The 27875-nt window shown below is 62.0% G+C and overlaps 1 protein-coding gene across 1 annotated transcript; it reads left to right on the top strand.

The window, feature by feature from the left end:
- Positions 1-27861, top strand: LOC100850574 (mucin-6). The gene is given in 35 exon segments (XM_059883193.1): positions 1-113; positions 2294-2537; positions 2604-2730; positions 2961-3051; positions 3121-3230; positions 3409-3616; positions 3711-3833; positions 4141-4261; positions 4342-4480; positions 4568-4672; positions 4798-4870; positions 4957-5094; positions 5313-5474; positions 5549-5643; positions 5729-5861; positions 6086-6335; positions 6414-6466; positions 6558-6667; positions 7117-7268; positions 7425-7566; positions 7645-7755; positions 8081-8266; positions 8342-8581; positions 8868-9024; positions 9957-10094; positions 10273-10335; positions 10898-10927; positions 11262-11453; positions 11545-11814; positions 12430-16814; positions 16817-24995; positions 26247-26285; positions 26608-26688; positions 26783-26885; positions 27209-27861. Coding segments are annotated over 35 exon segments (16986 nt in total). The 5' UTR covers positions 1-55; the 3' UTR covers positions 27387-27861.
- Positions 27862-27875: the final 14 nt, after the last annotated feature.

Consider the following 27875-nt stretch of genomic DNA (forward strand, 5'->3'; position numbering starts at 1 on the left):
CGCGGTGTCCCCCGCGGAGGCACGAGTCCAGCAGCGGCCGCTCCCGCCTCGCGCCATGCTCGGGCCTCGGCTGCTGCTGCTCCTCTCCTGCGGGGGGGCCCTGCTCGGCGCCGGTGAGTGGGGGCCATGGGCATCGGGGTGCCAGACCCCTCGGGGCCCCTCCACGTGGGAGCGTCTCCAGGCCTTCTCACCTCAGAGACCTGGCGGGAGGCAGGCGAGCCATGTGGACGCTGATGACCAGGAGACGACCGACAGGCCAGGGTGGCCTGTCCCTGCCCCATGGCTGCCCTGCTGGCCAAGGCCCACATGTCCACGCGAGTCGGGGGACAGGGGTCCCTCGGAACGCAGGCGTGCGGGGCGGGGGACAGTGGTGGGGCCTCAGTGCCTGAAGCCTGGCACTGGCACTGGCACTCCCCACCGGGCCCTGGGTCCTGAGAGGCCTCTGGGGTCCCCAGGGGCAGCCAGAGGGCGTGCAGGGGGCCTTGTGGGCACTGAAGTCAAAAGACTCAGGGAGAGAGCTGACTCCAGAGAGTCCTGGCTACTAATAGCAAGCCCGAGGGGGGCTCTGGGCCTCAGTTTCCCGGTCTGTAAAGTGGGGTGACACTCCCCTGTGTGATGATGTGAGGATCAAAGAAACGGGGGCTAGAAGGGCCGCCCCACCCAGTCTCACCTGTCAGGCCATGGGGACATGGGTCCCCCTCCTCCTCCTCCAGGACCCTCAGCCAAGCACCCCTCAGAAGGGGCCAGCCCAGAGGGGTCACCCCATGGCCAGCGGAAGCCCTTCCTGTTGGCTGACAGCAAGCACCAGGCCTGACCCAGAGCCCGGTCTCGAGCCAGGAGGAAGCCTACCTCCTCAGCTCCTGCCCCGCTGTGCCCCTTGGCAGCCCCAGGGCCCCTCTAACCTCAATGTGGAGCCAGGGAGAGGTGCCCGGCCCAGGGGCAGGCTGCGAGGCCAGTGGGCAGCCCTAGGCCCATTCCACCCCTCACCTCCCACGAAGCCCCTTCCGCACCCCCAGGCACCAGCTTTCTCACCAGGGGTGGCTCTGAGCACCCAGGACCCCTGCCCAGCCAAGACCACCTCCCTGGGCCCAATCCAGGCCCTGGGGACCCCCAGACCTGGGCCCAGAACCAGGGGGAGGGAGACGCCAGGAGCCTGCCAGGGTGGGTGTAGGACGCAGGGGCGGCGAGGAGCATGGCTTTGGAGCCGTGGGGGTTTGGGCTGCGGACACGGTGGGGCTGGGAGTGGGACAGGGTGTCTAAGCGCTGACCCCGCACTGGCCCCGGGGGAGGCGGGAGGGAGGCCCTGCCTTCCTGGACCAGAGGCTCCGACCTTGGGGTCTGGAGGCCGGGGACTCTGGGATGGAGGCCTCTGAGCGGGGCCCAGGCCGACCAGAACGGGCAGTGCAGGAAAGGCCGCCAAGCGTGCAGAAGGAACACCGTGTGTGCCAGGCCCACAGGGCCCGTCCAGGGTGGCACAGCCAACGTGACTCCAGGCGTTGTGGGGGCTGGTGGTGAGCTGAGAAGAGGTGCCAGGGGCACACCCGCGTGGTGGGTGCTGTAGGGGAGGAGGCCGAGTCACCACCCCTTGAGCCGGCTGGGGACCCCACGGCCATCAGTCAGGCGGGCCCGCTCCTGGTGCCACCCAGAGGGACGATGCGGGCAGCCACCATGCTGGGACTCGGGAGTCGGCGTGGCCAGGAACCCGCGCACCCTGAGGCAGGGGGCACAGCGGACCGGGGCAGAGACGGGACCCCGGGGCACACTCAGATGACCCTGCCACCCACCAGCACTGGGACCTCACCCCCAGACGTGGGCGGCCACACGCTGATGGGGGGCCCTGTCCTCGCAGGTCTGGAGGACAGCTCCTCGGTGCCCCCAGGGCTCCACAGGGCGAAGGATCCCCCACAGCCAGATGAGGCTCACGGGCAGCCCTCCGTCCTGAGGAACTGCCCAGGGCACAGGGCCACGGCCCAGCTACAGGGCGAGTGTGGCCTGGAGTCTCCGCGAGGGGAGACCCCAGCCCACCCCTCCCCCAGGGGAGATGAGCTTCTCCTGCAGAGGGGGCCACGGGTCCTGCTGAGCGCGGGCTAAGCTGCTGCTTCACGTCCCAGAGCCCAGCCCCGACAGAGGCCCACACTCCCGTGAGGCAGACCCCAGCCCAGAGCTGGGTGGGCATGGGGATGCGGGCCTCTCCCCACCCACCCCCGGGGGGCGCCTGGAGACTGGGAGGGGCTCCAGACCCACTCTGCCAGCTGGGAGGACGCAGAACTCCAAGACCGCACGCTCTCTGCAGCTCCCGACGACAGGGGCCGGTGCTCCACGTGGGGGGCCGGCCACTTCTCCACCTTCGATGGCCACACGTACGACTTCTCGGGGACCTGCAACTACGTCTTTGCGGCCGTCTGCAAGGATGCCCCATCCACCTTCAGCGTCCAGCTACGGCGAGAGCCTGCTGGGAACATCTCCCGGATCATTGTGGAGCTGGGGGCCTCTGCGGTCACCGTGCAGGACACAGTCATCACCATCAAGGACGTGGGGTAGGCCGGAAAGCCGGGAGGGGCAGCTGGGGGCCGGGGGCGGCGCTGACCACAGCTGCCCTGCAGGGTGGTCAGCCTGCCCCACACCAGCAACGGGCTCCAGATCACACCCTTCGGACAGAGCGTGAGGCTGCTGGCCAAGCAGCTGGAAATGGAGCTGGTGGTCATGTGGGGTCCCGGTGCCCATCTCATGGTGAGGGCGTCAGCAGGGGGCGGGGGGCGGGCTGGGGAGCCTGGGCTTCCCAGGGGCTTGAGGACAAGCTAGTGAGAACGGGGATCCCCAGTGAGGAGCTGGGCGGGCAGGCCTGGGTCCTCCCCTGTGAGGGGCCTCTGCGCCCCTGGAGCGGGTGTGAGTAGCTCCTGGGGGGCCCCGGGGCCCTGTGCCCCTCCCCGCCCACCCAACGGCAGTGCCCACCCCTGCAGGTGCTGGTGGAGAGGAAGTACATGGGCAAGATGTGCGGGCTGTGTGGGAACTTCGACGGCGAGAAGACCAACGAGTTTCTGAGCGAGAACGGTAGGTGAGGGCTGGCGGCCCCCGCTGTGGCCCGGCAACCGGGGTGCTGACCCCGCCCTGCCCCCCCAGGCCAACTGCTGGAGCCCCACAAGTACGCTGCCCTCCAGAAGCTGGATGACCCCAACGAGATCTGTGCCTATGAGGCCATCCCCAGCCCCCGGCTCCTGCAGGCAGAGCACGTGTGTGAGGCGGCGGGGCCGGGCTCCCGGGGTTGGAGGTGGGGGGCCTATCACCAGGGTGGGGCCAGCCCATGGGGTCTGACAGGGACCCAGGCCAGCAACACCCCAGCCTTGCAGGGCATGTGTGTGGTGGGGAACGTGCCTTGGCCCCCATGACCCTGCGTGGCCCTGTGTCCAGGCCCAGACCTGCCTGCAGCTGCTGACCCTGGTGGCGCCCGAGTGCACCGTGCCCCAGGAGCCCTTCCTGCTGAGCTGCCAGGCGGACATGGCCGCATGCGTGGAGCCCGGCCGGCGTAACTGCAGCTGCGCCACGCTGTCCGAGTACTCACGCCAGTGCAGCATGGCCGGCCAGCCCGTCAGCAGCTGGCGGGGCCTCGACCTCTGCTGTGAGTCCCGGGGAACGAGGAGAGGGCCAGGGCGGGTGGTGGGGGGTCAGGCTGGGGGCCGCAGGCCCCTCTCACAGGGCAGCTCGACCTGCAGCTGTGGGCCAGTGCCCGGCCAACCAGGTGTACCGCGAGTGCGGCGAGACCTGCGTGCAGACCTGCTCCAACCCGCAGCACAGCTGCTCCAGCTTCTGCACCTTCGGCTGCTTCTGCCCAGAAGGTGAGGGCATCACCCTCCCAGGACCCCCTAGCGGAGCCCAGAGCCGGGCCTCCATGCCCCCAACCCCAGGCTGGGAGCCAGGACCCGCGGCCCCAGACGCTCCACTGGGACTTGCCCCAGCGAAGGCTCTGCCTGCCCTGTGCACGTGCAGGTGCCCACCCTCAGGGAGCAGGGCGGTGGCGGGGCAGGGCCTGCCACCCATGGGGCAGCACTCAGGGAGGGGGTAGGGCGGAGGGGAAGGGCTCTCCCATGACCCCACAGGCGGGGCAGGGCCCAGCCGCAGCCCCAGGAAGCCCCTCTCCTGCAGGGATGGTTCTGGATGACATCTCGAAAAACCACAGCTGTGTTCCCGAGCCCCAGTGCCCCTGCATGCTCAGCGGGGTGGCTTATGCCCCCGGGGAGGTCACAACAGCTGCCTGCCAGACCTGGTGAGTGCCGGGCCGCGGGAGAGGGCGTGCAGGCCAGCGGGGGCTGCTGGGGAACGCTGGCTCACGCCTGCCACCCACAGCCGGTGCTCGGGGGGCCACTGGGAGTGTGAGGAGCGGCCCTGCCCACGGCGCTGTGCCCTGGAGGGCGGCTCCTTCGTCACCACGTTCGACGCCAGGCCCTTCCGCTTCCATGGCACCTGCACCTACGTCCTTGTGCAGGTAGGACACACCCCCACCAGGGGCCCCGCCACAGGCGGGGGGACACCGTGAGCGCCCTGGGGCCTGACCTGAGCCACCCTCCCCCAGAGCCCCCAGCTCCCTGACGGTGGCTCGCTCATGGCTGTGTTCGACAAGTCTGGGTACTCTCACTCGGAGACCTCCCTGGTTGCTGTCATCTACAAGTCCAGCAAGGTGAGGCCACCCTACCTGTGCCCCAGGCAGACACACCCCAGCTCCCGCTTCACCCTGCCTGGCCCACACGAGGTGGGGGCTTCCCCTGCTCCCGGCCCCCTGTAACTCAAGCCTCCTTCCCCCAGGACAAAATCGTGATTTCTCAGGATGAGGTGGTCACCAACAACGGGGACACCAAGTGGCTGCCATACAAGACTCGTATGTCCCCAGCCCTACCCGGCACCCAGGGCCTCACTGAGCTGGGTCCCAAAGCAGGCCACCCGCTGAGGCTCCTGTCCCCTCAGGAAACATCACGGTCTTCAGGCAGACATCCACCCACCTTCAGATGGTCACCACCTTCGGGCTAGAGCTTGTGATCCAGCTGTGGCCCGTGTTCCAGCTGTACATCACCGTCGGGCCCCAGTTCAGAGGCCAGACCAGAGGTGAGTCCCACCCCAGTCTGCCCAGGGCTGGCCCAGATGCCCCTCCCTGCCCGGCCTGGCCACCCCAGAGGAGAAGGGCCCGGCAGAGCCTGGCGCTGACCCAGCCCATCCAGCACCACAGCTGGCCCTCCCAGTGTGGTTAGGGGAGGAGGGGGCCTCAGGGAGCGCAGGGCAGGACAGGAAGGAGCACAGGCCACCCACCCTCGCCACCGGCCCAGGGCTCTGCGGCAACTTCAACGGGGACACGACGGACGATTTCACCACGAGCATGGGCATCGCCGAGGGCACTGCCTCGCTCTTCGTGGACTCCTGGCGAGCAGGAAACTGCCCCGCTGCGCTGGAGCGTGAGATCGACCCCTGCTCCATGAGCCAGCTCAACAGTGAGTGCTGCCCAGCAGGGGCGGGGTGGGCGGGAGACCCCGGGCAGCTGATCCATGCCCGCCTGTCCCCCCAGAGGTGTGTGCGGAGACCCACTGCGCGGTGCTGGTGCAGAAGGGCACGGTGTTTGAGAACTGCCACGCCACCGTGGACCCCAAGCCCTTCTACAAGGTGGGTGGGGCCGTGGGCATGGAGAGGCCCCTGGGGAGACCCTCGGGGTTCCAGGAGGACGCTCATGGCCACTGTCTGCCCGCAGAGGTGCGTGTACCAGGCCTGCAACTACGAGGAGACATTCCCGCACATCTGCGCTGCCCTCGGTGACTACGCGCTGGCGTGCGCCTCACGGGGCGTCCTGCTGCAGGGCTGGAGGAGCAGCGTGGACAACTGCAGTGCGTGGGGGGGGCGGGACCTGTGTGGCGGGCTCAGCGGAGTGGGAGGGGCCTGTGTGGTGGGCGGGACTTGTGGCGGCGGGCAAAGTGGGGCTGGAGGTGTCTGCGGGGCTTGTGGGTGGGCGTGGCCTATGGGGGCGGGCACAGCAGGTGGGCGTGGCCTGCGAGGCGGGCACAGAGGGCGCCTCCCCAGGATCTGTCTCCTGTCCCCCGGACCCCCGCAGGCATTCCCTGCACAGGCAACCAGACGTTCAGCTACGACAGCCAGGCCTGTGACCACACGTGCCTGTCGCTAACTGACCGCGAGGCCGAGTGCCACCCCAGTGCTGTGCCGGTGGACGGCTGCAACTGCCCCGAGGGCACCTACCTGAACCACAAGGCCGAGTGTGTGCGCAAGGCCCAGTGCCCCTGCCTCCTGGACAACCACGGGTTCATCCTGGCCGACCAGTCCACCATGGTCAACGGGGTCGTCTGGTGAGCAAGGGCTCCGGAGGGCAGCTGCCCGGCCTGCGGCCCTGTCGAGGCAGTGCTCACCCGGCTTCTCTCCCACAGCCACTGCATCAGTGGGCGGTTGAGCTGTCCAGTGCGGCCTCAGATGCTTTTGGGTATGTGGCTACGGCCAAGGCTGGCGGAGCTGGACTGCGGGGGCCTCGGCTCCTCTGTGTCCACCTCACCCCGGGCCCCTTGTCTCTGCAGCAACCTGCTCAGCCCCAAAGACCTTCCAGTCCTGCAGTCAGTCCTCGGAGGACAAGTTTGGGGCAGCCTGCGCCCCCACCTGTCAGATGCTGGCCACTGGCACCCCCTGTGTAAGGAGCGAGGGGCAACGGTGCTCCTTGGTAGAGCAGAGCCCACTGCCTGAGGAAGCCGAGGGTGCCCTGGGGCGGACACTCCCACAGTGGGCGTCCCACAGCTCCTTGGTCCATGAGAGGATTCCCACGGGCCCTTCAGGGACGGCAGGCCATGCTCCATCCCACCCACCCCATGACGCGTGTGACCGACGGCCTGGCCGCCAAGCGTGCTCCTCTGTGGGCTCCCCGAGGACTGAGGGCCCTGCTGCTTGGGAAGGGGCTAGAGCAGCCCAGCCGTGATGCCCCTAAGGGCGGGGCGGGGCAGCTTTGATAAGAGAAAGGCCCAGAGCAGGGTTTATGCAGGGAGAGGCCTGGGAAGAACACAGTAGGGGGCCTCAGAAGGGCCCAGGGCTCTAGTGGCCGCAAGTGGGGCTACCCTCCAGGGGCCACCGACCCTCCTCCCCCAGGTGCCCACGAAGTGTGAGCCCGGATGTGTCTGTGCCAAGGGGCTCTACGAGAATGCCAGCGGGCAGTGCGTGCCCCCCGAGGAGTGCCCATGCGAGTTTGCCGGCATCTCCTATCCCCGGGGCGCTGAGCTCCACACCGACTGTAAGAGCTGGTGAGCTGCAACCCCACCCGCAAACCCTGGTGGCCCAACTGTCGTCAGGTGCTTGGCGTTGGCAGGGGCCCCTCCTACCCACAAGGTCAAGGGTCCTGTGGGGCGCTTGTGCCCAGGTCATCCCCCGAACTCCAGGACACCCTGCTCCTCCCACAGCATCTGCTCAAACGGGACATGGTCCTGCCAGCAGAGCGCCCACTGCCCGTCCACCTGCAGCCTCTATGGGGAGGGCCACGTGGTCACCTTTGACGGGCAGCGCTTTGTGTTCGATGGCAATTGCGAGTACATCCTGGTCACGGTGAGTGCGCGCCAGGCCACGGGGCCAATGTGGGGCTGGGGGCCACGGGGCCGGCTCCTCAACACCCCTTCCCCACAGGACGGCTGCAATGCCAGTGACTCGCAGCCCACCTTCAAGATCCTGACAGAGAACGTCGTGTGCGCAAAGTCGGGTGCCACCTGCTCGAGGGCCATAAAGATCCTCCTGGGGGTAAGCAAGCGGGCAGCCTCCCCAACCGCCACGGGGCCCCAGAGCCTGGCCACTCAGGATCCTTGCTGACCTCTGCCCCTGACCTCCACGTCCACACCATGCTGGCAGTGTCCCCCAGAACTGGACAACGGTGCAGCGGGGAGGGGTCTCCCCCAAGCCTGACCCTCAGCCCTCAGCAGATTCCAGGGTGCCCTGGGACCTTCTCCCAACAAGGCTCTAGAGGGCAGGCCCCCAGGCCAGGAAAGCTCAGGCCAGGAGGGGGAAGACCCACAGCACTGAGCTGCTGCCCAGAGCGCAGGCAGCTGGTGACAGCTGCGCCCCCCAGGGCCTGTCCATCGTGCTGGCAGACGCCAACTACACGGTGAGCGGGGAGGACCCCGGCGTGCACTTCCGGGTCAAGGCTGGCTCCCTGCACCTGGTGCTGGACATCACCATCGGCAGCACGTACAACCTGACCCTCACCTGGAACAAGCACATGACCGTCTTCATCAAGGTCGCCCGCGCCTCCCAGGTACTGCTGCCCGCCCTGCGGCCTGGGGGTGTGGGGAGCCCCTGCCCGCCTGGCACCTGACACCGGCCCCCGCAGGATCCCCTCTGCGGCCTATGTGGCAACTACAATGGGAATATGAAAGACGACTTCCAGACACGCAGCAAGTACTTGGCATCCAGCGAGCTGGAGTTTGTGAACTCCTGGAAGGAGAGCCCACTGTGCGGCGACACCACCTTCGCGCTGGACCCCTGTAGCCTCAACACCTTCCGCCAATCTTGGGCCGAGCGCAAGTGCAGCATCATCAACAGCCAAACCTTCGCAGCCTGCCACGGCCAGGTGGGCCCCGCCCCGTCCGCCCTCGCCCCGCCCACCATGGCCAGGTGGGCCCCGCCCCGTCCGCCCTCGCCCCGCCCACCATGGCCAGGTGGGCCCCCGCCCCGCCCACCACAGCCAGGTGGGCTCCGCCCCGTCCCGCCCTCGCCCCGCCCGCCCTTGCCCCTCCCCACCTGGTGGGCCCCGTCCCGCCCCATCGCTCCCGCGCCCCGCCCCGCCCACGCCAAGCGGTCTGGGCAGGTCAGCGGGGCCAGGCCAGGTCCCACCTGACCCCGAGGGGCGCCCACAGGTCTACCGCCTGCCCTACTACGAGGCCTGCGTGCAGGACACGTGTGCGTGCGACACTGGCGGGGACTGCGAGTGCCTATGTGATGCTGTGGCCGCCTACGCCAAGGCCTGCGTGGACAAGGGCGTGTGTGTGGACTGGCGGTCCCCTGACTTCTGCCGTGAGTCCTGCTCTGGCCCTCCAGCCTCTGCAGGGCCGTGGCTGAGCTGCCAGGCTGCGGCGCTTCTCCAGGATGGGCGGCAGGCCATGCCCAGGGAGGCCTTGCAGAGGGACCCTGATCCCTGAAGGGCACTGAGCCTGGCGGGCGGACCCTGAGCCCAGCAGAGGGACCCTGAGCCCGGGAGGACCCTGATCCCGGGGGGACCCTGAGCCCGTGGGGACCCTGAGCCCGTGGGGACCCTGAGCCCATGGGGACCCTGAGCCCGGGGGGACCCTGAGCCCGGGGGGACCCTGAGCCCGTGGGGACCCTGATCCCGGGGGGACCCTGAGCCCGTGGGGACCCTGAGCCCGGGGGGACCCTGATCCTGGGGGGACCCTAAGCCCGTGGGGACCCTGAGCCCGTGGGGACCCTGAGCCCGGGAGGACCCTGATCCCGGGGGGACCCTAAGCCCGTGGGGACCCTGAGCCTGTGGGGACCCTGAGCCCGTGGGGACCCTGAGCCCGGCGGGGGGACCCTGAGCCCGTGGGGACCCTGAGCCCAGGGGGACCCTGAGCCCGGCGGGGGGACCCTGAGCCCGGGGGGACCCTGATCCTGGGGGGACCCTGAGCCCGTGGGGACCCTGAGCCCAGGGGGACCCTGAGCCCGTGGGGACCCTGAGCCCGTGGGGACCCTGAGCCCAGGGGGACCCTGAGCCCACGGGGACCCTGGGGACCCTGAGCCCAGGGGGACCCTGATCCCGGGGGGACCCTAAGCCCGTGGGGACCCTGAGCCTGTGGGGACCCTGAGCCCGGCGGGGGGACCCTGAGCCCGGCGGGCGGACCCTGAGCCCAGCAGAGGGACCCTGATCCCGGGGGGACCCTGATCCTGGGGGGACCCTGAGCCCGGGGGGACCCTGAGCCCGGCTCCACCACTGATGGTGCCCCTCCCCGTAGCCGTGTACTGTGAGTTCTACAACACGCACACGCAGGTGGGTGGCGAGTTCCAGTACACCCAGGAGGCCAACTGCACGTGGCACTACCAGCCGTGCCTCTGCCCCGCGTCACCACAGAGCGTCCCTGACAACGTCGAAGGTCTGGGCGTGGGAGAGATGGGAGGAGGGCGGCCTGCAGCATTAGGACCACTGACAGGCGGGATGGGGAGCCAGATGGCAGGGAGCCTGACAGGCCCTCCGGGAGGGCTGAGGCCGGGGGAAGAGGGGCTTCCGGCTCGGGCATTGAGGTCTGGCCATTCTCTGCGTGCACCTCTCAGGTTGCTACAACTGCTCCCGGGATGAGTACTTCGATCACGACAAGGGGACGTGCATGCCATGCAGTAAGCTCAGCCCACTGCCCGCAAGCCCCCACCCCTCACAGAGCTCCCGGTGAGCCCCTGTGCACCCTGCTCCCTGGGACACAGCCAGACACCCAGGGAAAAGGGTCAGCCCTTGCTTCCCTGCACCAAACACCCACTCTCCTGGCCTCTGAGAGTATGGGTGCACCAAACACCCACTCTCCCAGCCTCTGAGAGTGTGGATGCACCAAACACCCACTCTCCCGGCCCTGGTCGCAGGGCATACCCAGGCCTGCTGAGGAGTGTGGGTACAGGGCAGGGACCTCCCCTGGGTTCAGCAACAGGCAGCTGGGGGGCACTGACCATCACCTGCAGCGACCCTGGGGCAGCATCCGGCCGGCCCTGCCAGTCCCCTCCAGGCCCATCCATGCCGACATGGGGAGTGGGGGAAGGATGGGAAGCAGGAGTCCCGACACTTCCATGGCAGCTCCAACTCCTGGGTTCCTGACAACCCCTGGGACACAACCGAAGGCTTTGCAGGGCCTCCCTGGGTGGGGGGCAGGGGACGGGAGGGCAGCGCTCCTGACCAGCCCCCTTCTTGCAGTGCCGGTGCCCACCACGCCAGCGCCAACAGGTGATTGCACACACGAGTGGGATCGTGGTGATGCGGGCTCTTCCCCGGCTCTCCCGGCTCTACTCCACGGGACGGCCCAGGAGGCCAGCCTCTGTCTGTCCACCGGGGCAGCAGCCGGGCACACGGGTGTCGGGGGCAGGTGCACCTGGGCCAGCCCTGGGGGAAGGAGCCAGACGGGAAGGGCAGGCAGGCCCCAACGCCCGGCCACTGAGCACCGCGGGGCCGCCTGCCCAGCAAAGGAGGCTCAGAGGCCCAGCAGGGAAGAGGGCTCCTCCTCAAGGGCGTGCGGGGGCAGCTGCCGACTCCACAGCAGCAGCACGCGTGTCCCCCACAGGCTCGCCTGCCACAGAAACCACGCCGGCCACGGCCACGGCCAGCACCGCGCTGATCCCCAGCACTGGGCTCGGCTCCCCAACAACACCCACGGGGCCCATGCAGACGCCCAGCCTCCCAGCCACGGCTTCTTCATCCACACAGGCAGGGACAGCCCCGACCACCCGGACACAACCAACGGTCTCCTCGGAGGGTAAGGCCCAGGCAGAGGCCCAACGGTGTGTGAGGAAGCACCCGGGGTGTGTGGGTGGGGCTGAAGGGGACACCAGGCACCGTCCCTGCAGAGTCACCTTGGAGCACCTCTGCTGTCACCACCCGGGCCACATCTGCACCGGTCCCCACAGCCACGCAAAGGTCCACAGCCACGGGCCCTCCCGTGACCTGGGCCACCACGCGGCCCACGGGGCCCTCCCTCAGCACCGCCACGCAGTCCACAGCTCGGGCCACGGTGCGCACCACAGCAGCCTCGCCAAGCCTGGCAACATCAGGGACCGCCACAGGGAATGCCTCACCAAGCCTGGCAACGTCGGGGACCGCCACAGGGAACCCCGCAAGTAAGCATGCCACCATTGTCTGTCCCTGCAGAGAGGCCTCCACGGGGCAGCCCTGGTGCCCAGCCTGAGCCTCTGGGCCACGGGGAAGAGAGCAGCCTTGGGCGGCCCCTATGACCATGGGTCTAAGATGGGGGCGGCCCTCCCAGCTCATTACACTCCTCTCTATACATCTCCCAGACCACCAGACCCAAGCAGCCTTCCCCCATGGCCACCCTCACTGAGGGATCCACAGGCCTCAGGGTGCAAGGGCTCCAAAAGGCCCCTGAGCCACGCACAGGCCCCAGCTCGGGGGCAGGGCCACCAACTTCCCATTCCCCTGAGAGCAGGAGGGAAGAGGAAGCACCTGCCTGAGGCCGGGGCAGAGGAGCCCACCCTGAGAGTAGGGCTGCTAGGGAGGGACCCCAAAACCCACTGCAGACATTCAGGATGCAACAAGGGCCCACAGACAATGCCGGGACAGGGGGCTGGGAGAGGAACCAGAGTCATCCAGAAAGCTGCTGGACACCCCCGCAGGCACACTAGAGCCACAGGTGTGGAGGCTGATGTGGAAGGCGTGGGCGACCCCAAAGCAGGGTACGAGGGGGAGGGAGTGAAATGACGCCCTGCTTTCAACAGCATCCTCAACACATCGATGGACCCCCGAAACTCCCATCAGCCAGGAGACACAGCGCACGGAGCCCCCACGACCGCCAGAGGGCACCACAGGGCCCAGCACAGCACACACGGGCCTGAGACCAACGGCCCCCACCACTGGGGCCGAGGGCAGCGCCAGCCCCAACACACCGGCTCCTCCCTCCACGGCCATGCCCATCACCCACTCCAGCACCACCCTTCCACTCCCTGTCCCCACCACACCCCAGACATCAACTCCACCCACAACCACCACACCCACAGCCACACCCACAGCCACACCACTGACAGAGACCACCACACCCACAGTCACAGCCTACCCAACCCCACCACCTCCAGAGACCCTTCCTGTCCACGTGTCAACATCGGCCACCTCCTCAGTGACTCCAACCTCTCACCAGGTTATCACCCCGACCGAGTCCCACACCACCTTCTCCACCACAAAGACAACTGGCACCCCTTCTCTATCAACACACACCCCTGTCACAGAGACAGTGCTCACACCCACAGCCACACCACTGACTACCACCACCACACCTACAGTCACACCACTGACAACCACCACAGGGACCACCACACCCACAGCCACGCCACTGACAGAGACCACCACACCCACAGCCACACCACTGACAGAGACCACCACACCCACAGCCACACCACAGACAACCACCACCACAGGGACCTCCAAACCCACAGCCACGCCACTGACAGAGACAACCACACCCAGAGCCACACCACTGAAAACCACCACCACACCTACAGTCACACCACTGACAACCACCACCACAGGGACCACGACACCCACAGCCACACCACTGACAAAGACCACCACACCCACAGCCACACCACAGACAACCACCACCACAGGGACCTCCAAACCCACAGCCACGCCACTGACAGAGACAACCACACCCACAGCCACTCCACTGACAGAGACAACCACACCCACAGCCACACCACAGACAACCACCACCACAGGGACCTCCAAACCCACAGCCACGCCACTGACAGAGACAACCACACCCAGAGCCACACCACTGAAAACCACCACCACACCTACAGTCACACCACTGACAACCACCACCACAGGGACCACGACACCCACAGCCACACCACTGACAAAGACCACCACACCCACAGCCACACCACAGACAACCACCACCACAGGGACCTCCAAACCCACAGCCACGCCACTGACAGAGACCACCACACCCACAGCCACACCACTGACAGAGACCACCACACCCACAGCCACACCACAGACAACCACCACCACAGGGACCTCCAAACCCACAGCCACGCCACTGACAGAGACAACCACACCCAGAGCCACACCACTGAAAACCACCACCACACCTACAGTCACACCACTGACAACCACCACCACAGGGACCACGACACCCACAGCCACACCACTGACAAAGACCACCACACCCACAGCCACACCACAGACAACCACCACCACAGGGACCTCCAAACCCACAGCCACGCCACTGACAGAGACAACCACACCCACAGCCACTCCACTGACAGAGACAACCACACCCACAGCCACACCACTGACAGAGACCACGACACACACAGCCACACCACTGACAGAGACCACGACACCCACAGCCACACCACAGACAGAGACCACCACATCCACAGCCACACCACTGACAGAGACCACAACACCCACACAACTGACAAAGACCACCACACCCACAGCCACACCACTGACAACCACCACCACAGGGACCACCAAACCCACAGCCACGCCACTGAGAGAGACCACCACAGAAACCACCACAACCACACCACTGACAGAGACCACCACACCCACAGTCACACCCTACCCAACCCCACCACCTCCAGAGACCCTTCCTGTCCACGTGTCAACATCGGCCACCTCCTCAGTGACTCCAACCTCTCACCAGGTTATCACCCTGACCGAGTCCCACACCACCTTCTCCACCACAAAGACAACTGGCACTCCTTCTCTATCAACACACACCCCTGTCACAGAGACAGTGCTCACACCCACAGCCACACCACTGACTACCACCACCACACCTACAGTCACACCACTGACAACCACCACAGGGACCACCACACCCACAGCCACACCACTGACAACCACCACCACAGGGACCTCCAAACCCACAGCCACGCCACTGACAGAGACCACCACACCCACAGCCACACCACTGACAGAGACCACCACACCCACAGCCACACCACTGACAAAGACCACCACACCCACAGTCATACCACTGACAAAGACCACAACAGAGACCACCACACCCACAGACACACCACTGACAGAAACCACATCCACAGCCACACCAATGACAAAGACCACCACACCCACAGCCACACCACTGACAGAGACCACCACAGAAACCACCACAACCACACCACTGACAGAGACCACCACAGAAACCACCACACCCACAGCCACACCACTGACAGAAACCACATCCACAGCCACACCAATGACAAAGACCACATCCACAGCCACACCACTGACAGAGACGACCACAGAAACCACCACAGTCACACCACTGACAGAGACCACCACACCCACAGCCACACCACTGAGAGATACCACCACAGAAACCACCACCACCACACCACTGACAGAGATCACCACACCCACAGCCACACCACTGACAAAGACCATGACACCCACAGCCACACCACTGACAAAGACCACCACACCCGCAGTCACATCACTGACAGAGACCACCACATCCACAGTCACATCACTGACAACAACCACAACAGAGACCACCACACCCACAGCCACACTGCTGACAATGACCACCACACCCACAGTCACACTACTGACAGAGACCACCACATCCACAGTCACATCACTGACAACAACCACAACAGAGACCACCACACCCACAGCCACACCGCTGACAATGACCACCACACCCACAGTCACACTACTGACAAAGACCACAACACCCACAGCCACACCACTGACAAAGACCATGACACCCACAGCCACACCACTGACAAAGACCACCACACCCACAGTCACATCACTGACAGAGACCACCACATCCACAGTCACATCACTGACAACAACCACAACAGAGACCACCACACCCACAGCCACACTGCTGACAATGACCACCACACCCACAGTCACACTACTGACAGAGACCACCACATCCACAGTCACATCACTGACAACAACCACAACAGAGACCACCACACCCACAGCCACACCGCTGACAATGACCACCACACCCACAGTCACACTACTGACAAAGACCACCACACCCACAGCCACACCACTGACAGAGACCACCACATCCACAGTCACATCACTGACAACAACCACAACAGAGACCACCACACCCACAGCCACACCGCTGACAATGACCACCACACCCACAGTCACACTACTGACAAAGACCACCACACCCACAGCCACACCACTTACAGAGACCACCACACCAACCACCACACCACTGACAGAGACCACCACAGAAACCACCACACCCACCGCCACACCACTGACAGAGACCACCACAGCCACACCACTGACAGAAACCACCACATCCACTGTCACATCACTGACAAAGACCACCACAAAAACCACTACACCCACAGTCACACAACTGACAGAGACTATAACAGAGACCACCACACCCACAGTCACACCACTGACAGAAACCACCACACCCACAGTCACACCACTGACAGAGACCACAACAGAGACCACCACACCCACAGTCACACCACTGACAAAGACTACCACACCCACACCACTGACAGAAACCACCACACCCACACCACAGACAGAGACCACCACACCCACAGCCACACCACTGACAAAGACCACCACACCCACAGCCACACCACTGACAGAAACCACCACATCCACAGTCACATCACTGACAAAGACCACCACAAAAACCACTACACCCACAGTGACATCACTGACAGAGACCACAACAGAGACCACCACACCCACAGGCACACCACTGACAAAGACCACCACAGAAACCACCACACCCACAGGAACACCACTGACAACCACCACCATACCCACAGTCACACCACTGACAGAGACTACAATAGAGAGCACCACACCCACAGACACACCACTGACAGAAACCACAACATCCACACCACTGACAAAGATCACCACACCCACAGTCACACCACTGACAAAGACCACCACACCCACAGCCACACCACTGACAAAGACCACAACAGAGACCACCACACCCACACCACTGACAAAGACCACCACAAAAACCACTACACCCACAATCACACCACTGATAGAAACCACCACAGCCACACCACTCACAGAAACCAGCACACCCACAATCACACCACTGACAAAGACCACAACAGAGACCACCACACCCACCCACTGACAAAGACCACCACAAAAACCACTACACCCACAATCACACCACTGACAGAAACCACCACAGAAACCAGCACAGCCACACCACTGACAGAGACCATCATATCCACAGTCACACCACTGACAAAGACCACAACAGAGACCACCACACCCACAGACACACGACTGACAAAGACCACCACACCCACAGCCACACCACTGACAGAAACCACCACATCCACAGTCACATCACTGACAAAGACCACCACAAAAACCACTACACCCACAGCCACACCACTGACAGGGACCACCACACCCACAGCCACACCACTGACAGAGACCACAACAGAAACCACCACACCCACAGGCACACCACTGACAAAGACCACCACAAAAACCACTACACCCACAGTCACACAACTGACAGAGACTATAACAGAGACCACCACACCCACAGTTACACCACTGACAGAAACCACCACATCCACAGTCACATCACTGACAAAGACCACCACAAAAACCACTATACCCACAGCCACACCACTGACAGAGACCACCACACCCACAGCCACACCAATGACAAAGACCACCATACCCACAGCCACACCACTGACAAAGACCACCACACCCACAGCCACACCACTGACAAAGACCACCACACCCACAGTCACACTACTGACAAAGACCACAACAGAGACCACCACACCCACAGACACACCATTGACAGAAACCACCACATCCACACCACTGACAAACACCACCACACCCACAGCTACACCACTGACAAAGACCACCACAAAAACCACTACACCCACAGTGACATCACTGACAGAGACTACAACAGAGACAACCACACCCACAGTCACACTATGGACCAAGACAACCAGAGAAACCACCACATCCACAGTCACACCACTGACAAAGACCACCACACCCACAGCCACACCACTGACAAAGACCACCACATCCACACCAGTGACAAAGACCACCACATCCACAGCCACACCACTGACAAAGACCACCACACCCACAGCCACACCACTGACAGAGACCACCACACCCACAGTCACACCACTGACAAAGACCACAACAGAGACCACCACACCCACACCACTGACAAAGACCACCACAAAAACCACCACAGTCACACCACTGACAAAGACCACAACAGAAACCACCACACCCACAGCCACAACACTGACACAGACCACAACAGAAACCACTACACCCACAGTCACATCACTGACAGAGACTACAACAGAGACAACCACACCCACAGTCACACTATGGACCAAGACAACCAGAGAAACCACCACATCCACAGTCACACCACTGACAAAGACCACCACACCCACAGTCACACTACTGACAAAGACCACAACAGAGACCACCACACCCACAGACACACCATTGACAGAAACCACCACATCCACACCACTGACAAACACCACCACACCCACAGCTACACCACTGACAAAGACCACCACAAAAACCACTACACCCACAGTGACATCACTGACAGAGACTACAACAGAGACAACCACACCCACAGTCACACTATGGACCAAGACAACCAGAGAAACCACCACATCCACAGTCACACCACTGACAAAGACCACCACACCCACAGCCACACCACTGACAAAGACCACCACATCCACACCAGTGACAAAGACCACCACACCCACAGTCACACCACTGACAAATACCACAACAGAGACCACCACACCCACAGAAACACCACTGACAGAAACCACAACATCCACACCACTGACAAAGACCACCACACCCACAGCCACACCACTGACAAAGACCACCACACCCACAGTCACACCACTGACAAATACCACAACAGAGACCACCACACCCACAGAAACACCACTGACAGAAACCACAACATCCACACCACTAACAAAGACCACCATACCCACAGCCACACCACTGACAAAGACCACCACAAAAACCACTACACCCACAGTGACATCACTGACAGAGACTACAACAGAGACCACCACACCCACAGTCACACCACTGACAAAGACTACCACACCCACACCACTGACAGAAACCACCACACCCACACCACAGACAGAGACCACCACACCCACAGCCACACCACTGACAAAGACCACCACACCCACAGCCACACCACTGACAGAAACCACCACATCCACAGTCACATCACTGACAAAGACCACCACAAAAACCACTACACCCACAGTGACATCACTGACAGAGACCACAACAGAGACCACCACACCCACAGGCACACCACTGACAAAGACCACCACAGAAACCACCACACCCACAGGAACACCACTGACAACCACCACCATACCCACAGTCACACCACTGACAGAGACTACAATAGAGAGCACCACACCCACAGACACACCACTGACAGAAACCACAACATCCACACCACTGACAAAGATCACCACACCCACAGTCACACCACTGACAAAGACCACCACACCCACAGCCACACCACTGACAAAGACCACAACAGAGACCACCACACCCACACCACTGACAAAGACCACCACAAAAACCACTACACCCACAATCACACCACTGATAGAAACCACCACAGCCACACCACTCACAGAAACCAGCACACCCACAATCACACCACTGACAAAGACCACAACAGAGACCACCACACCCACCCCACTGACAAAGACCACCACAAAAACCACTACACCCACAATCACACCACTGACAGAAACCACCACAGAAACCAGCACAGCCACACCACTGACAGAGACCATCATATCCACAGTCACACCACTGACAAAGACCACAACAGAGACCACCACACCCACAGACACACGACTGACAAAGACCACCACACCCACAGCCACACCACTGACAGAAACCACCACATCCACAGTCACATCACTGACAAAGACCACCACAAAAACCACTACACCCACAGCCACACCACTGACAGAGACCACCACACCCACAGCCACGCCACTGACAGAGACCACAACAGAAACCACCACACCCACAGGCACACCACTGACAAAGACCACCACAAAAACCACTACACCCACAGTCACACAACTGACAGAGACTATAACAGAGACCACCACACCCACAGGCACACCACTGACAGAAACCACCACATCCACAGTCACATCACTGACAAAGACCACCACAAAAACCACTACACCCACAGCCACACCACTGACAGAGACCACAACAGAAACCACCACACCCACAGGCACACCACTGACAAAGACCACCACAGAAACCACCACACCCACAGGAACACCACTGACAGAAACCACAACATCCACACCACTGACAAAGACCACCATACCCACAGCCACACCACTGACAAAGACCACCACAAAAACCACTACACCCACAGTGACATCACTGACAGAGACTACAACAGAGACAACCACACCCACAGTCACACTATGGACCAAGACAACCAGAGAAACCACCACACCCACAGCCACACCACTGACAAAGACCACCACACCCACAGCCACACCACTGACAGAGACCACCACACCCACAGTCACACCACTGACAAAGACCACAACAGAGACCACCACACCCACACCACTGACAAAGACCACCACAAAAACCACCACAGTCACACCACTGACAAAGACCACAACAGAAACCACCACACCCACAGCCACAACACTGACACAGACCACAACAGAAACCACTACACCCACAGTCACATCACTGACAGAGACCACCATAGAAACCACTACACCCACAGGCACACCACTGACAGAGACCACCACAGAAACCACTACACCCACAGTCACACCACTGACAGAGACCACCACAGAAACCACTACACCCACAGTCACATCACTGACAGAGACCACCACAGAAACCAGCACAGCCACACCAATGACAGAGACCACCACACCCACAGCCACACCACTGACAATGACCACAACAGAGACCACCACACCCATACCACTGACAAAGACCACCACAGAAACCACCACATCCACAGTCACACCACTGACAGAGACCACAACAGAAACCACCACACCAACAGGCACACCACTGACAACCACCACCATACCCACACCCACACCACTGACAGAGACCACCACACCCACAGCCACACCACTGACAAAGACAACCAGAGAAACTACCACATCCACAGCCACTCCACTGACAGAGACTACCACACCCACAGCCACACCACTGACAGAGACCACCACACCCACAGCCACACCACTGACAAAGACAACCAGAAAAACTACCACATCCACAGCCACTCCACTGACAGAGACCAGCACAAAAACCACTACACCCACAGTCACACCACTGACAGACACCACCACACCCACAGTCACACCACTGACAAAGACAACAGAGACCACCACACCCACAGACACACCACTGACAAAGACCACCACAAAAACCACTACACCCACAATCACACCACTGACAGAAACCACCACAGAAACCAGCACAGCCACACCACTGACAGAGACCACCACATTCACAGCCATACCACTGACAAAGACTACAACACAAACCACCACAGTCACAGCCACTCCACTGACAAAGACCACAACAGAGACCACCACACCCACACCACTGACAAAGACCACCACAAAAACCACCACAGTCACACCACTGACAAAGACCACAACAGAAACCACCACACCCACACCACTGACAGAGACCACCACACCCACAGTCACACCACTGACAAAGACCACCAAATCCCCAGCCACACCACTGACAACCACAATAGAAACCACCACAGTCACAGCCACTCCAGTGACAAAGACCACAACAGAGACCACCACACCACTGACAAAGACCACCACACCCAGAGCCACACCACTGACAACCACAACAGAAACCACCACACCCACACCACTGACAAAGACCACCACACCCACAGACACACCACTGACAGAGACCACAACAGAGACCACCACACCCACACCACTGACAGAGACCACCACACCCACAGACACACCACTGACAAAGACCACAACAGAAACCACCACACCCACAGCCACACCACTGACAATGACCACAACAGAGACCACCACACCCACACCACTGACAAAGACCACCACAGAAACCACCACACCTACACCACTGACAGAGACCACCACACCCACAGTCACACCACTGACAGAGACCACCACAGAAACCACTACACCCACAGTCACACCACTGACAGAGACCACCACAGAAACCACTACACCCACAGTCACACCACTGACAGAGACCACCACACCCACAGCCACACCACTGACAGAGACCACAACAGAGACCACCACACCCACAGCCACACCACTGACAATGACCACAACAGAGACCACCACACCCACACCACTGACAAAGACCAACACAGAAACCACCACACCCACAGTCACACCACTGACAGAGACCACCATAGAAACCACTACACCCACAGGCACATCACTGACAGAGACCACCACAGAAACCACTACACCCACAGTCACAGCACTGACAGAGACCACCACAGAAACCAGCACAGCCACACCAATGACAGAGACCACCACACCCACAGCCACACCACTGACAATGACCACAACAGAGACCACCACACCCATACCACTGACAAAGACCACCATAGAAACCACCACACCAACAGGCACACCACTGACAACCACCACCATACCCACACCCACACCACTGACAGAGACCACCACACCCACAGCCACACCACTGACAAAGACAACCAGAAAAACTACCACATCCACAGCCACTCCACTGACAGAGACTACCACACCCACAGCCACACCACTGACAGAGACCACCACACCCACAGCCACACCACTGACAAAGACAACCAGAAAAACTACCACATCCACAGCCACACCACTGACAGAGACCACCACACCCACAGGCACACCACTGACAAAGACAACCAGAAAAACTACCACATCCACAGCCACTCCACTGACAGAGACCAGCACAAAAACCACTACACCCACAGTCACACCACTGACAGAGACCACCACAGAAACCACTACACCCACAGCCACACCACTGACAAAGACTACCACAGAACCCACCACAGCCCCACCACTGACAAAGACCACCACAGACACCACTACAGCCACACCACTGACAAAGACCATCACACCCACAGGCACACCACTGACAACCACCACAGCAGAAACCACCACACCCAGAGCTACACCACTGACAGAGACCACCACACCCACAGTCACACCACTGACAAAGACCACCACAGAGACCACCACAGCCACACCACTGACAAAGACTACCACAGAACCCACCACAGCCCCACCACTGACAAAGACCACCACAGACACCACTACAGCCACACCACTGACAAAGACCATCACACCCACAGGCACACCACTGACAACCACCACAGCAGAAACCACCACACCCAGAGCCACACCACTGACAGAGACCACCACACCCACAGTCACACCACTGACAAAGACCACCACAGAGACCACCACAGCCACACCACTGACAGAGACCACCACACCCACAGCCACACCACTGATAGAGACCACCACACCCACAGCCACACCACTGATAGAGACCACCACACCCACAGCCACACCACTGACAAAGACCACCACAGAGACCACCACAGCCACACCACTGACAAAGACCACCGCAGAGACCACCACAGCCACACCACTGACAAAGACCACCGCAGAGACCACCACAGCCACACCACTGACAAAGACCACAACAGAAACCACCACAGCCACACCACTGACAAAGACCACCATAGGGTCCACCACACCTATAGCCACACCACTGACAAAGACCACCACAGAGACCACTACATCCACAGCCACACCACTGACAAAGACCACTGCACCTACAGTCCCACCACTGACAAAGACCACAACAGGGACCACTCAAGCCCAAAACTTGGTCAGCACAATAACAACCTCCACAGCCCCAATATCACATTCTACTTCAACCATCCTCCCTGTAAGCACTTCTCCACTGCTCAGTACTATCTCCCTTCCATCTACCAGTAGAGGCACTGGAACACCCGTGACACACACAACAGCTGCCCCCACTGGGCCACACACTCCATTCACCACTCACTCCAGTGCCACCTTTTCTGTCCACACCACCTCTCACACAACAGTTCTGCCAACAGGAACATCCTTCCGGACCACCACCACCCATTCCACCCCATCACATCCAGAGACCCTTCCCATCCATGTGTCAACATCTGTGACTTCAACCTCTCACCAAGTCATCACCCCAACTGAGTCCCATGCTACCTACTCCACCACAAAGCCTACTGGCACCCCAACGCCATTGACACACGTCCCGGTCACATCCATGGCACCCACATCCATATCCCCACTGCTGACAACAACAATAGGGAGCACCACACCCACAACCCTGCCACTCACAAAGACCACAACAGGGACCACACAAACCCAGAGCTCAGTCAGCACAGCACCACTACAAAGCTCTAGCTTCAGCTCTCCATTGTCTTCTCCAGCTTCTCTGAACCCAAGCCAAAGTCCTTTAACCACTTCTGTTTCTGTGTCGACTCTTCCCCATTACCCCTCTTCTTCCACTGTCCCAATCCCCTCCTCCTTGCCCACTGTTTCCTCTCCTCCTCCTCACGGGTCCTCGAACACCTCTCCTTTGATATCGTCTTCCCCTTCCCCTTCTGCAGTCTCCACTTCACACAGCATCCCAAGCGTCAGCTCAGCTCCACACAGTCCCTCGCCCTCTGCACCTCTGACCATGTCACAAACAGCGTCCCTGCCAACCAGCCCCCCTTCCCCAGCCGCCTCCACACCCATCAGGGCCTCCCTGTCACCTCCATCAGCTCCCACCCTGTCCCCTGCCCCCACTGTTAGTACGGTCATCCTGTCTACACCCCGGACCACGGTCAGCAGTCCCACTTCCTCTGTCCCATCCTCTCAGTCCACCACCGCCCAGTCCACCTCTCTCACCACCCAAACCCCCACCCACGGCCTCCTGTCTTCTACACTGGGGGTGACAGCCGTCCCAAGTTCTCCAGCCACCAACCTCACCACCAGACAGCCGAGTACCACCAGGCTGCAGACTACTGTGTTCCTAGCCAGCTCCATCACTGCACACGGAAGCTCCTCCCTCCCCACCACCAGGTCTGTGTCCACTGAGAGCCAGTCCATCTCCTCTCTCGTCACATCTCTTCCCAGCTCTGCAGGTGAGTGACAGCTCTGCAGCCACCTCATGACCCACGGGGCACACTTCTCAGCCTTGTCTGTGTGTTCTGGACAACACTCTGGGCCACTCCCATTGGATCCCCGCCTTTTCTTGTCCCCTCACACCTCCTGATGACCCTGTGGGTGCTGCCTCTCCCCCAACCTCTGCTGCACCCCATCACGCCTTGCCCACACCCACAGAGGCTGGTCCGGCTCTCACAGCAAGTGTATGTTTCTCCCCTCTAAAGCTATCACTTGCCCTGCCTAGGGACGGTCGGGCAGCACAGGACCACGAGCAGACTTGGGGTCATGCACAACCAGCTGGAGCTGCAGCCGCAGCCTCTGGCCAGCCCTGGCGTGCCACCCCAGGTCTCCAAGCTCTGGTGCTTCAGCCATGTCCTGGGGGTGTCTGGAAGGACAGGGCCACAGCTCCCCCACCCCCTCTCCATCCTGCCCTCTGCTGTATGCTGCTCACATGTCCTCTGGGCCTCTCCTCGGCCTTTCTTGGCCAGGTCAGTGAACTCCAGCCTGGCCAGCCTCACCCAGGTTACAGAAAGCACACACACAGCTCACTTCAGGTGCTTGCCAGGGGCTGAACTGGAACTAGTGGCTGGGGTGCCCAGGCCTCAGTGCTGCAGGTGCCTCCAGCTCTGCTCTGCCTTCCTGCTCGAGACCTGCCCGAGCCCCCTGTCCTCCAGGGATGCCTCTCCCTTGCATGGCATGCCTCTCCCTTGCATGGCATGCATCCCCAGGCTTCCCACAGTGGGACACCTGCCACTGCAGGATGGCACTGACAGGCAGCCTGCTCTCTTGAGGGACGAGGACCAGGGAGAGGCTGCCTGTCGAGGAGGAGACCAGAGTGTGGGGTGAGAGCAGGAGCAGGAGATGGAGCAGAGGAGGGCTGGGGCAATGGGAACCATAGGGACGCACCCCGAGCTCTGTCCCTACCAAGCCTCTCACCTCACCTCCAGTGGAAAAGCAAGGCAGGCAAGGCTTGAAGCCACAGGCAGGCCTCGCATGGGGGCAGGTGGGAAGGTGAGAGCCACTGTGCAGTCTTCCCTTTTTCACTGAAGTCCCACACTGGCAGTTCTCTGACGGGCACCCAAGCCTGTCCACTGCAATGGATGCAGGGCAGAGCTCACAGCCGGGTCCACATCCAGCCTGCCCCCAGTAGCACAGACCGCTGCAGGGAGTTCGTGCGATACCATCTGTTCCCAAGGGGTACACTGACACCTACCCCATCCCTCTCACAGGTACTGAGACCAGCAGATCAGAGACAGCTCCGCCCACAGGTTGGTGCTGGGCCGGGAGGGAAGGTGGCGAGGGAGGCTGGGGGCTGAGCATGGCTCCACCAGGGCCAGGGCTGGAATCGGCCTCACCCTCTGAGAAACCCTCGACCTTAAGGGACATCCAATGCAGCCAGTTTTCAGTAAGAAAAAACACAACGAGAGACTTAACGTTAGGCTTTGTTTCTACACAAAGCTGTGAGGTCTGACCTTGGTGGGGCTCAGACAAGGGGAGATGGCCCGGGCCCCAGGGTGGGGACCCAGGAGAGACACCACTGTGGGCAGGTGCCCAAGTGGCCCCGTTCAGATCATCTAAGCAGTCAGGCAGCTGGCAGCCTTCCCTCGGCGGAGCCAGCACCACCCACTGTGCCGCAGAACAAGGGGTTAAAAACCGCCGTCCTAGAGCCAGGTACGTCAGCTCCTGCTCTCGAGGGGGCCAGGTGCGGAGCCCCCAGAGGCCACGCCCCGGGGTTGCTGTCTGACGCCTGCCTCTCCACGCCCAGGGGCCTGCAGCGTGAAGGTGTCTGAGGAAGAAGTCACTTACCAGGGGTGCACGGCCAACATCACAGTGACCCGCTGCGAGGGTGTGTGCACCTCCTCGGCCAGGTGAGCCATCGGCCCTGTGCAGCACCTGTCCGGGTCCTGGGCTGGGAGCCCGCCCTGCCCAACAGAGGCACTTCTCACAGAAGCTAGGGAAGATCCACCGAGAGCTCCCAGCCCCAGCAGCGTGCCGCCCCGTCAGGTCACCCTGGCCCCCACACACACACCTGTCTGCGCCACACCTGCTGGGAGCAGGGGAGCTCAGAAACGGGAGCCAGCCCCTGCCTGAAGGCCCAGGCTGGGATCCTGGCGCCCACCTCTCCAAGGGCCCGGGAGGGGCACCCTGAGGCAGCTGCCCTGACGCACGCTCCACCACTGCTCCTCTGCAGCTTCAACACCAACACCATGCAAGTGGCCACCACCTGCAGCTGCTGCCACCCCATCAGCTCCTACGAGAAGCAGCTCGTGCTGCCCTGCACGGACCCTGCGGTGCGGGGGCAGCAGCTGGTGCTCACGGTGCAAGTGTTCAGCAGCTGTGCATGCCGCCGCCGGCGCTGCGGAGACTAGAGCTGCATCCACAAAACCGCCCCGACACGCTGGGCCCCGCAGCCCCTCCCGAGGCATAGCCGCGGCCTCCGAGAGCCTCCGAGGGGGCTCGCCTGGGCCCCCAGAGAGAAAGGAGGTGCAGGTGGGCTTCTGCAGACCCGACTGGACCCAGCAGGCTGCACTGGACTGGCTGGCCTCCGGGGCCACACAGGGCACTGCCTGCACGCCCACGGCTCGTGCACACAGCCTCCAGGCCTGCTGGGACCAGGACCCGGGGTGAGAGCAGCAAGGAAGGCCGTCCAGAACGGGCTCCTGGGAGGCCGGGCCCCCGAGCAGAGGATCGGGGAGAGACACAGGTCACGGCGCACAGAGGGAAGCAAAGGGGGAGGAGCACCCCAGCTGCCTGCCGACAAAGCTCACCCTGGGGAGGGGGCACCAGGCGCTGTGCCCCACAGCCCCGGTGAACGGGTGACAAATAAACGCACTGGTCAAAGCATGAAGGCTCACGAG

This window comes from Bos taurus, chromosome 29 (genome assembly GCF_002263795.3).
Source record: "Bos taurus isolate L1 Dominette 01449 registration number 42190680 breed Hereford chromosome 29, ARS-UCD2.0, whole genome shotgun sequence".
Classification (NCBI taxonomy): domain Eukaryota; kingdom Metazoa; phylum Chordata; class Mammalia; order Artiodactyla; family Bovidae; genus Bos; species Bos taurus.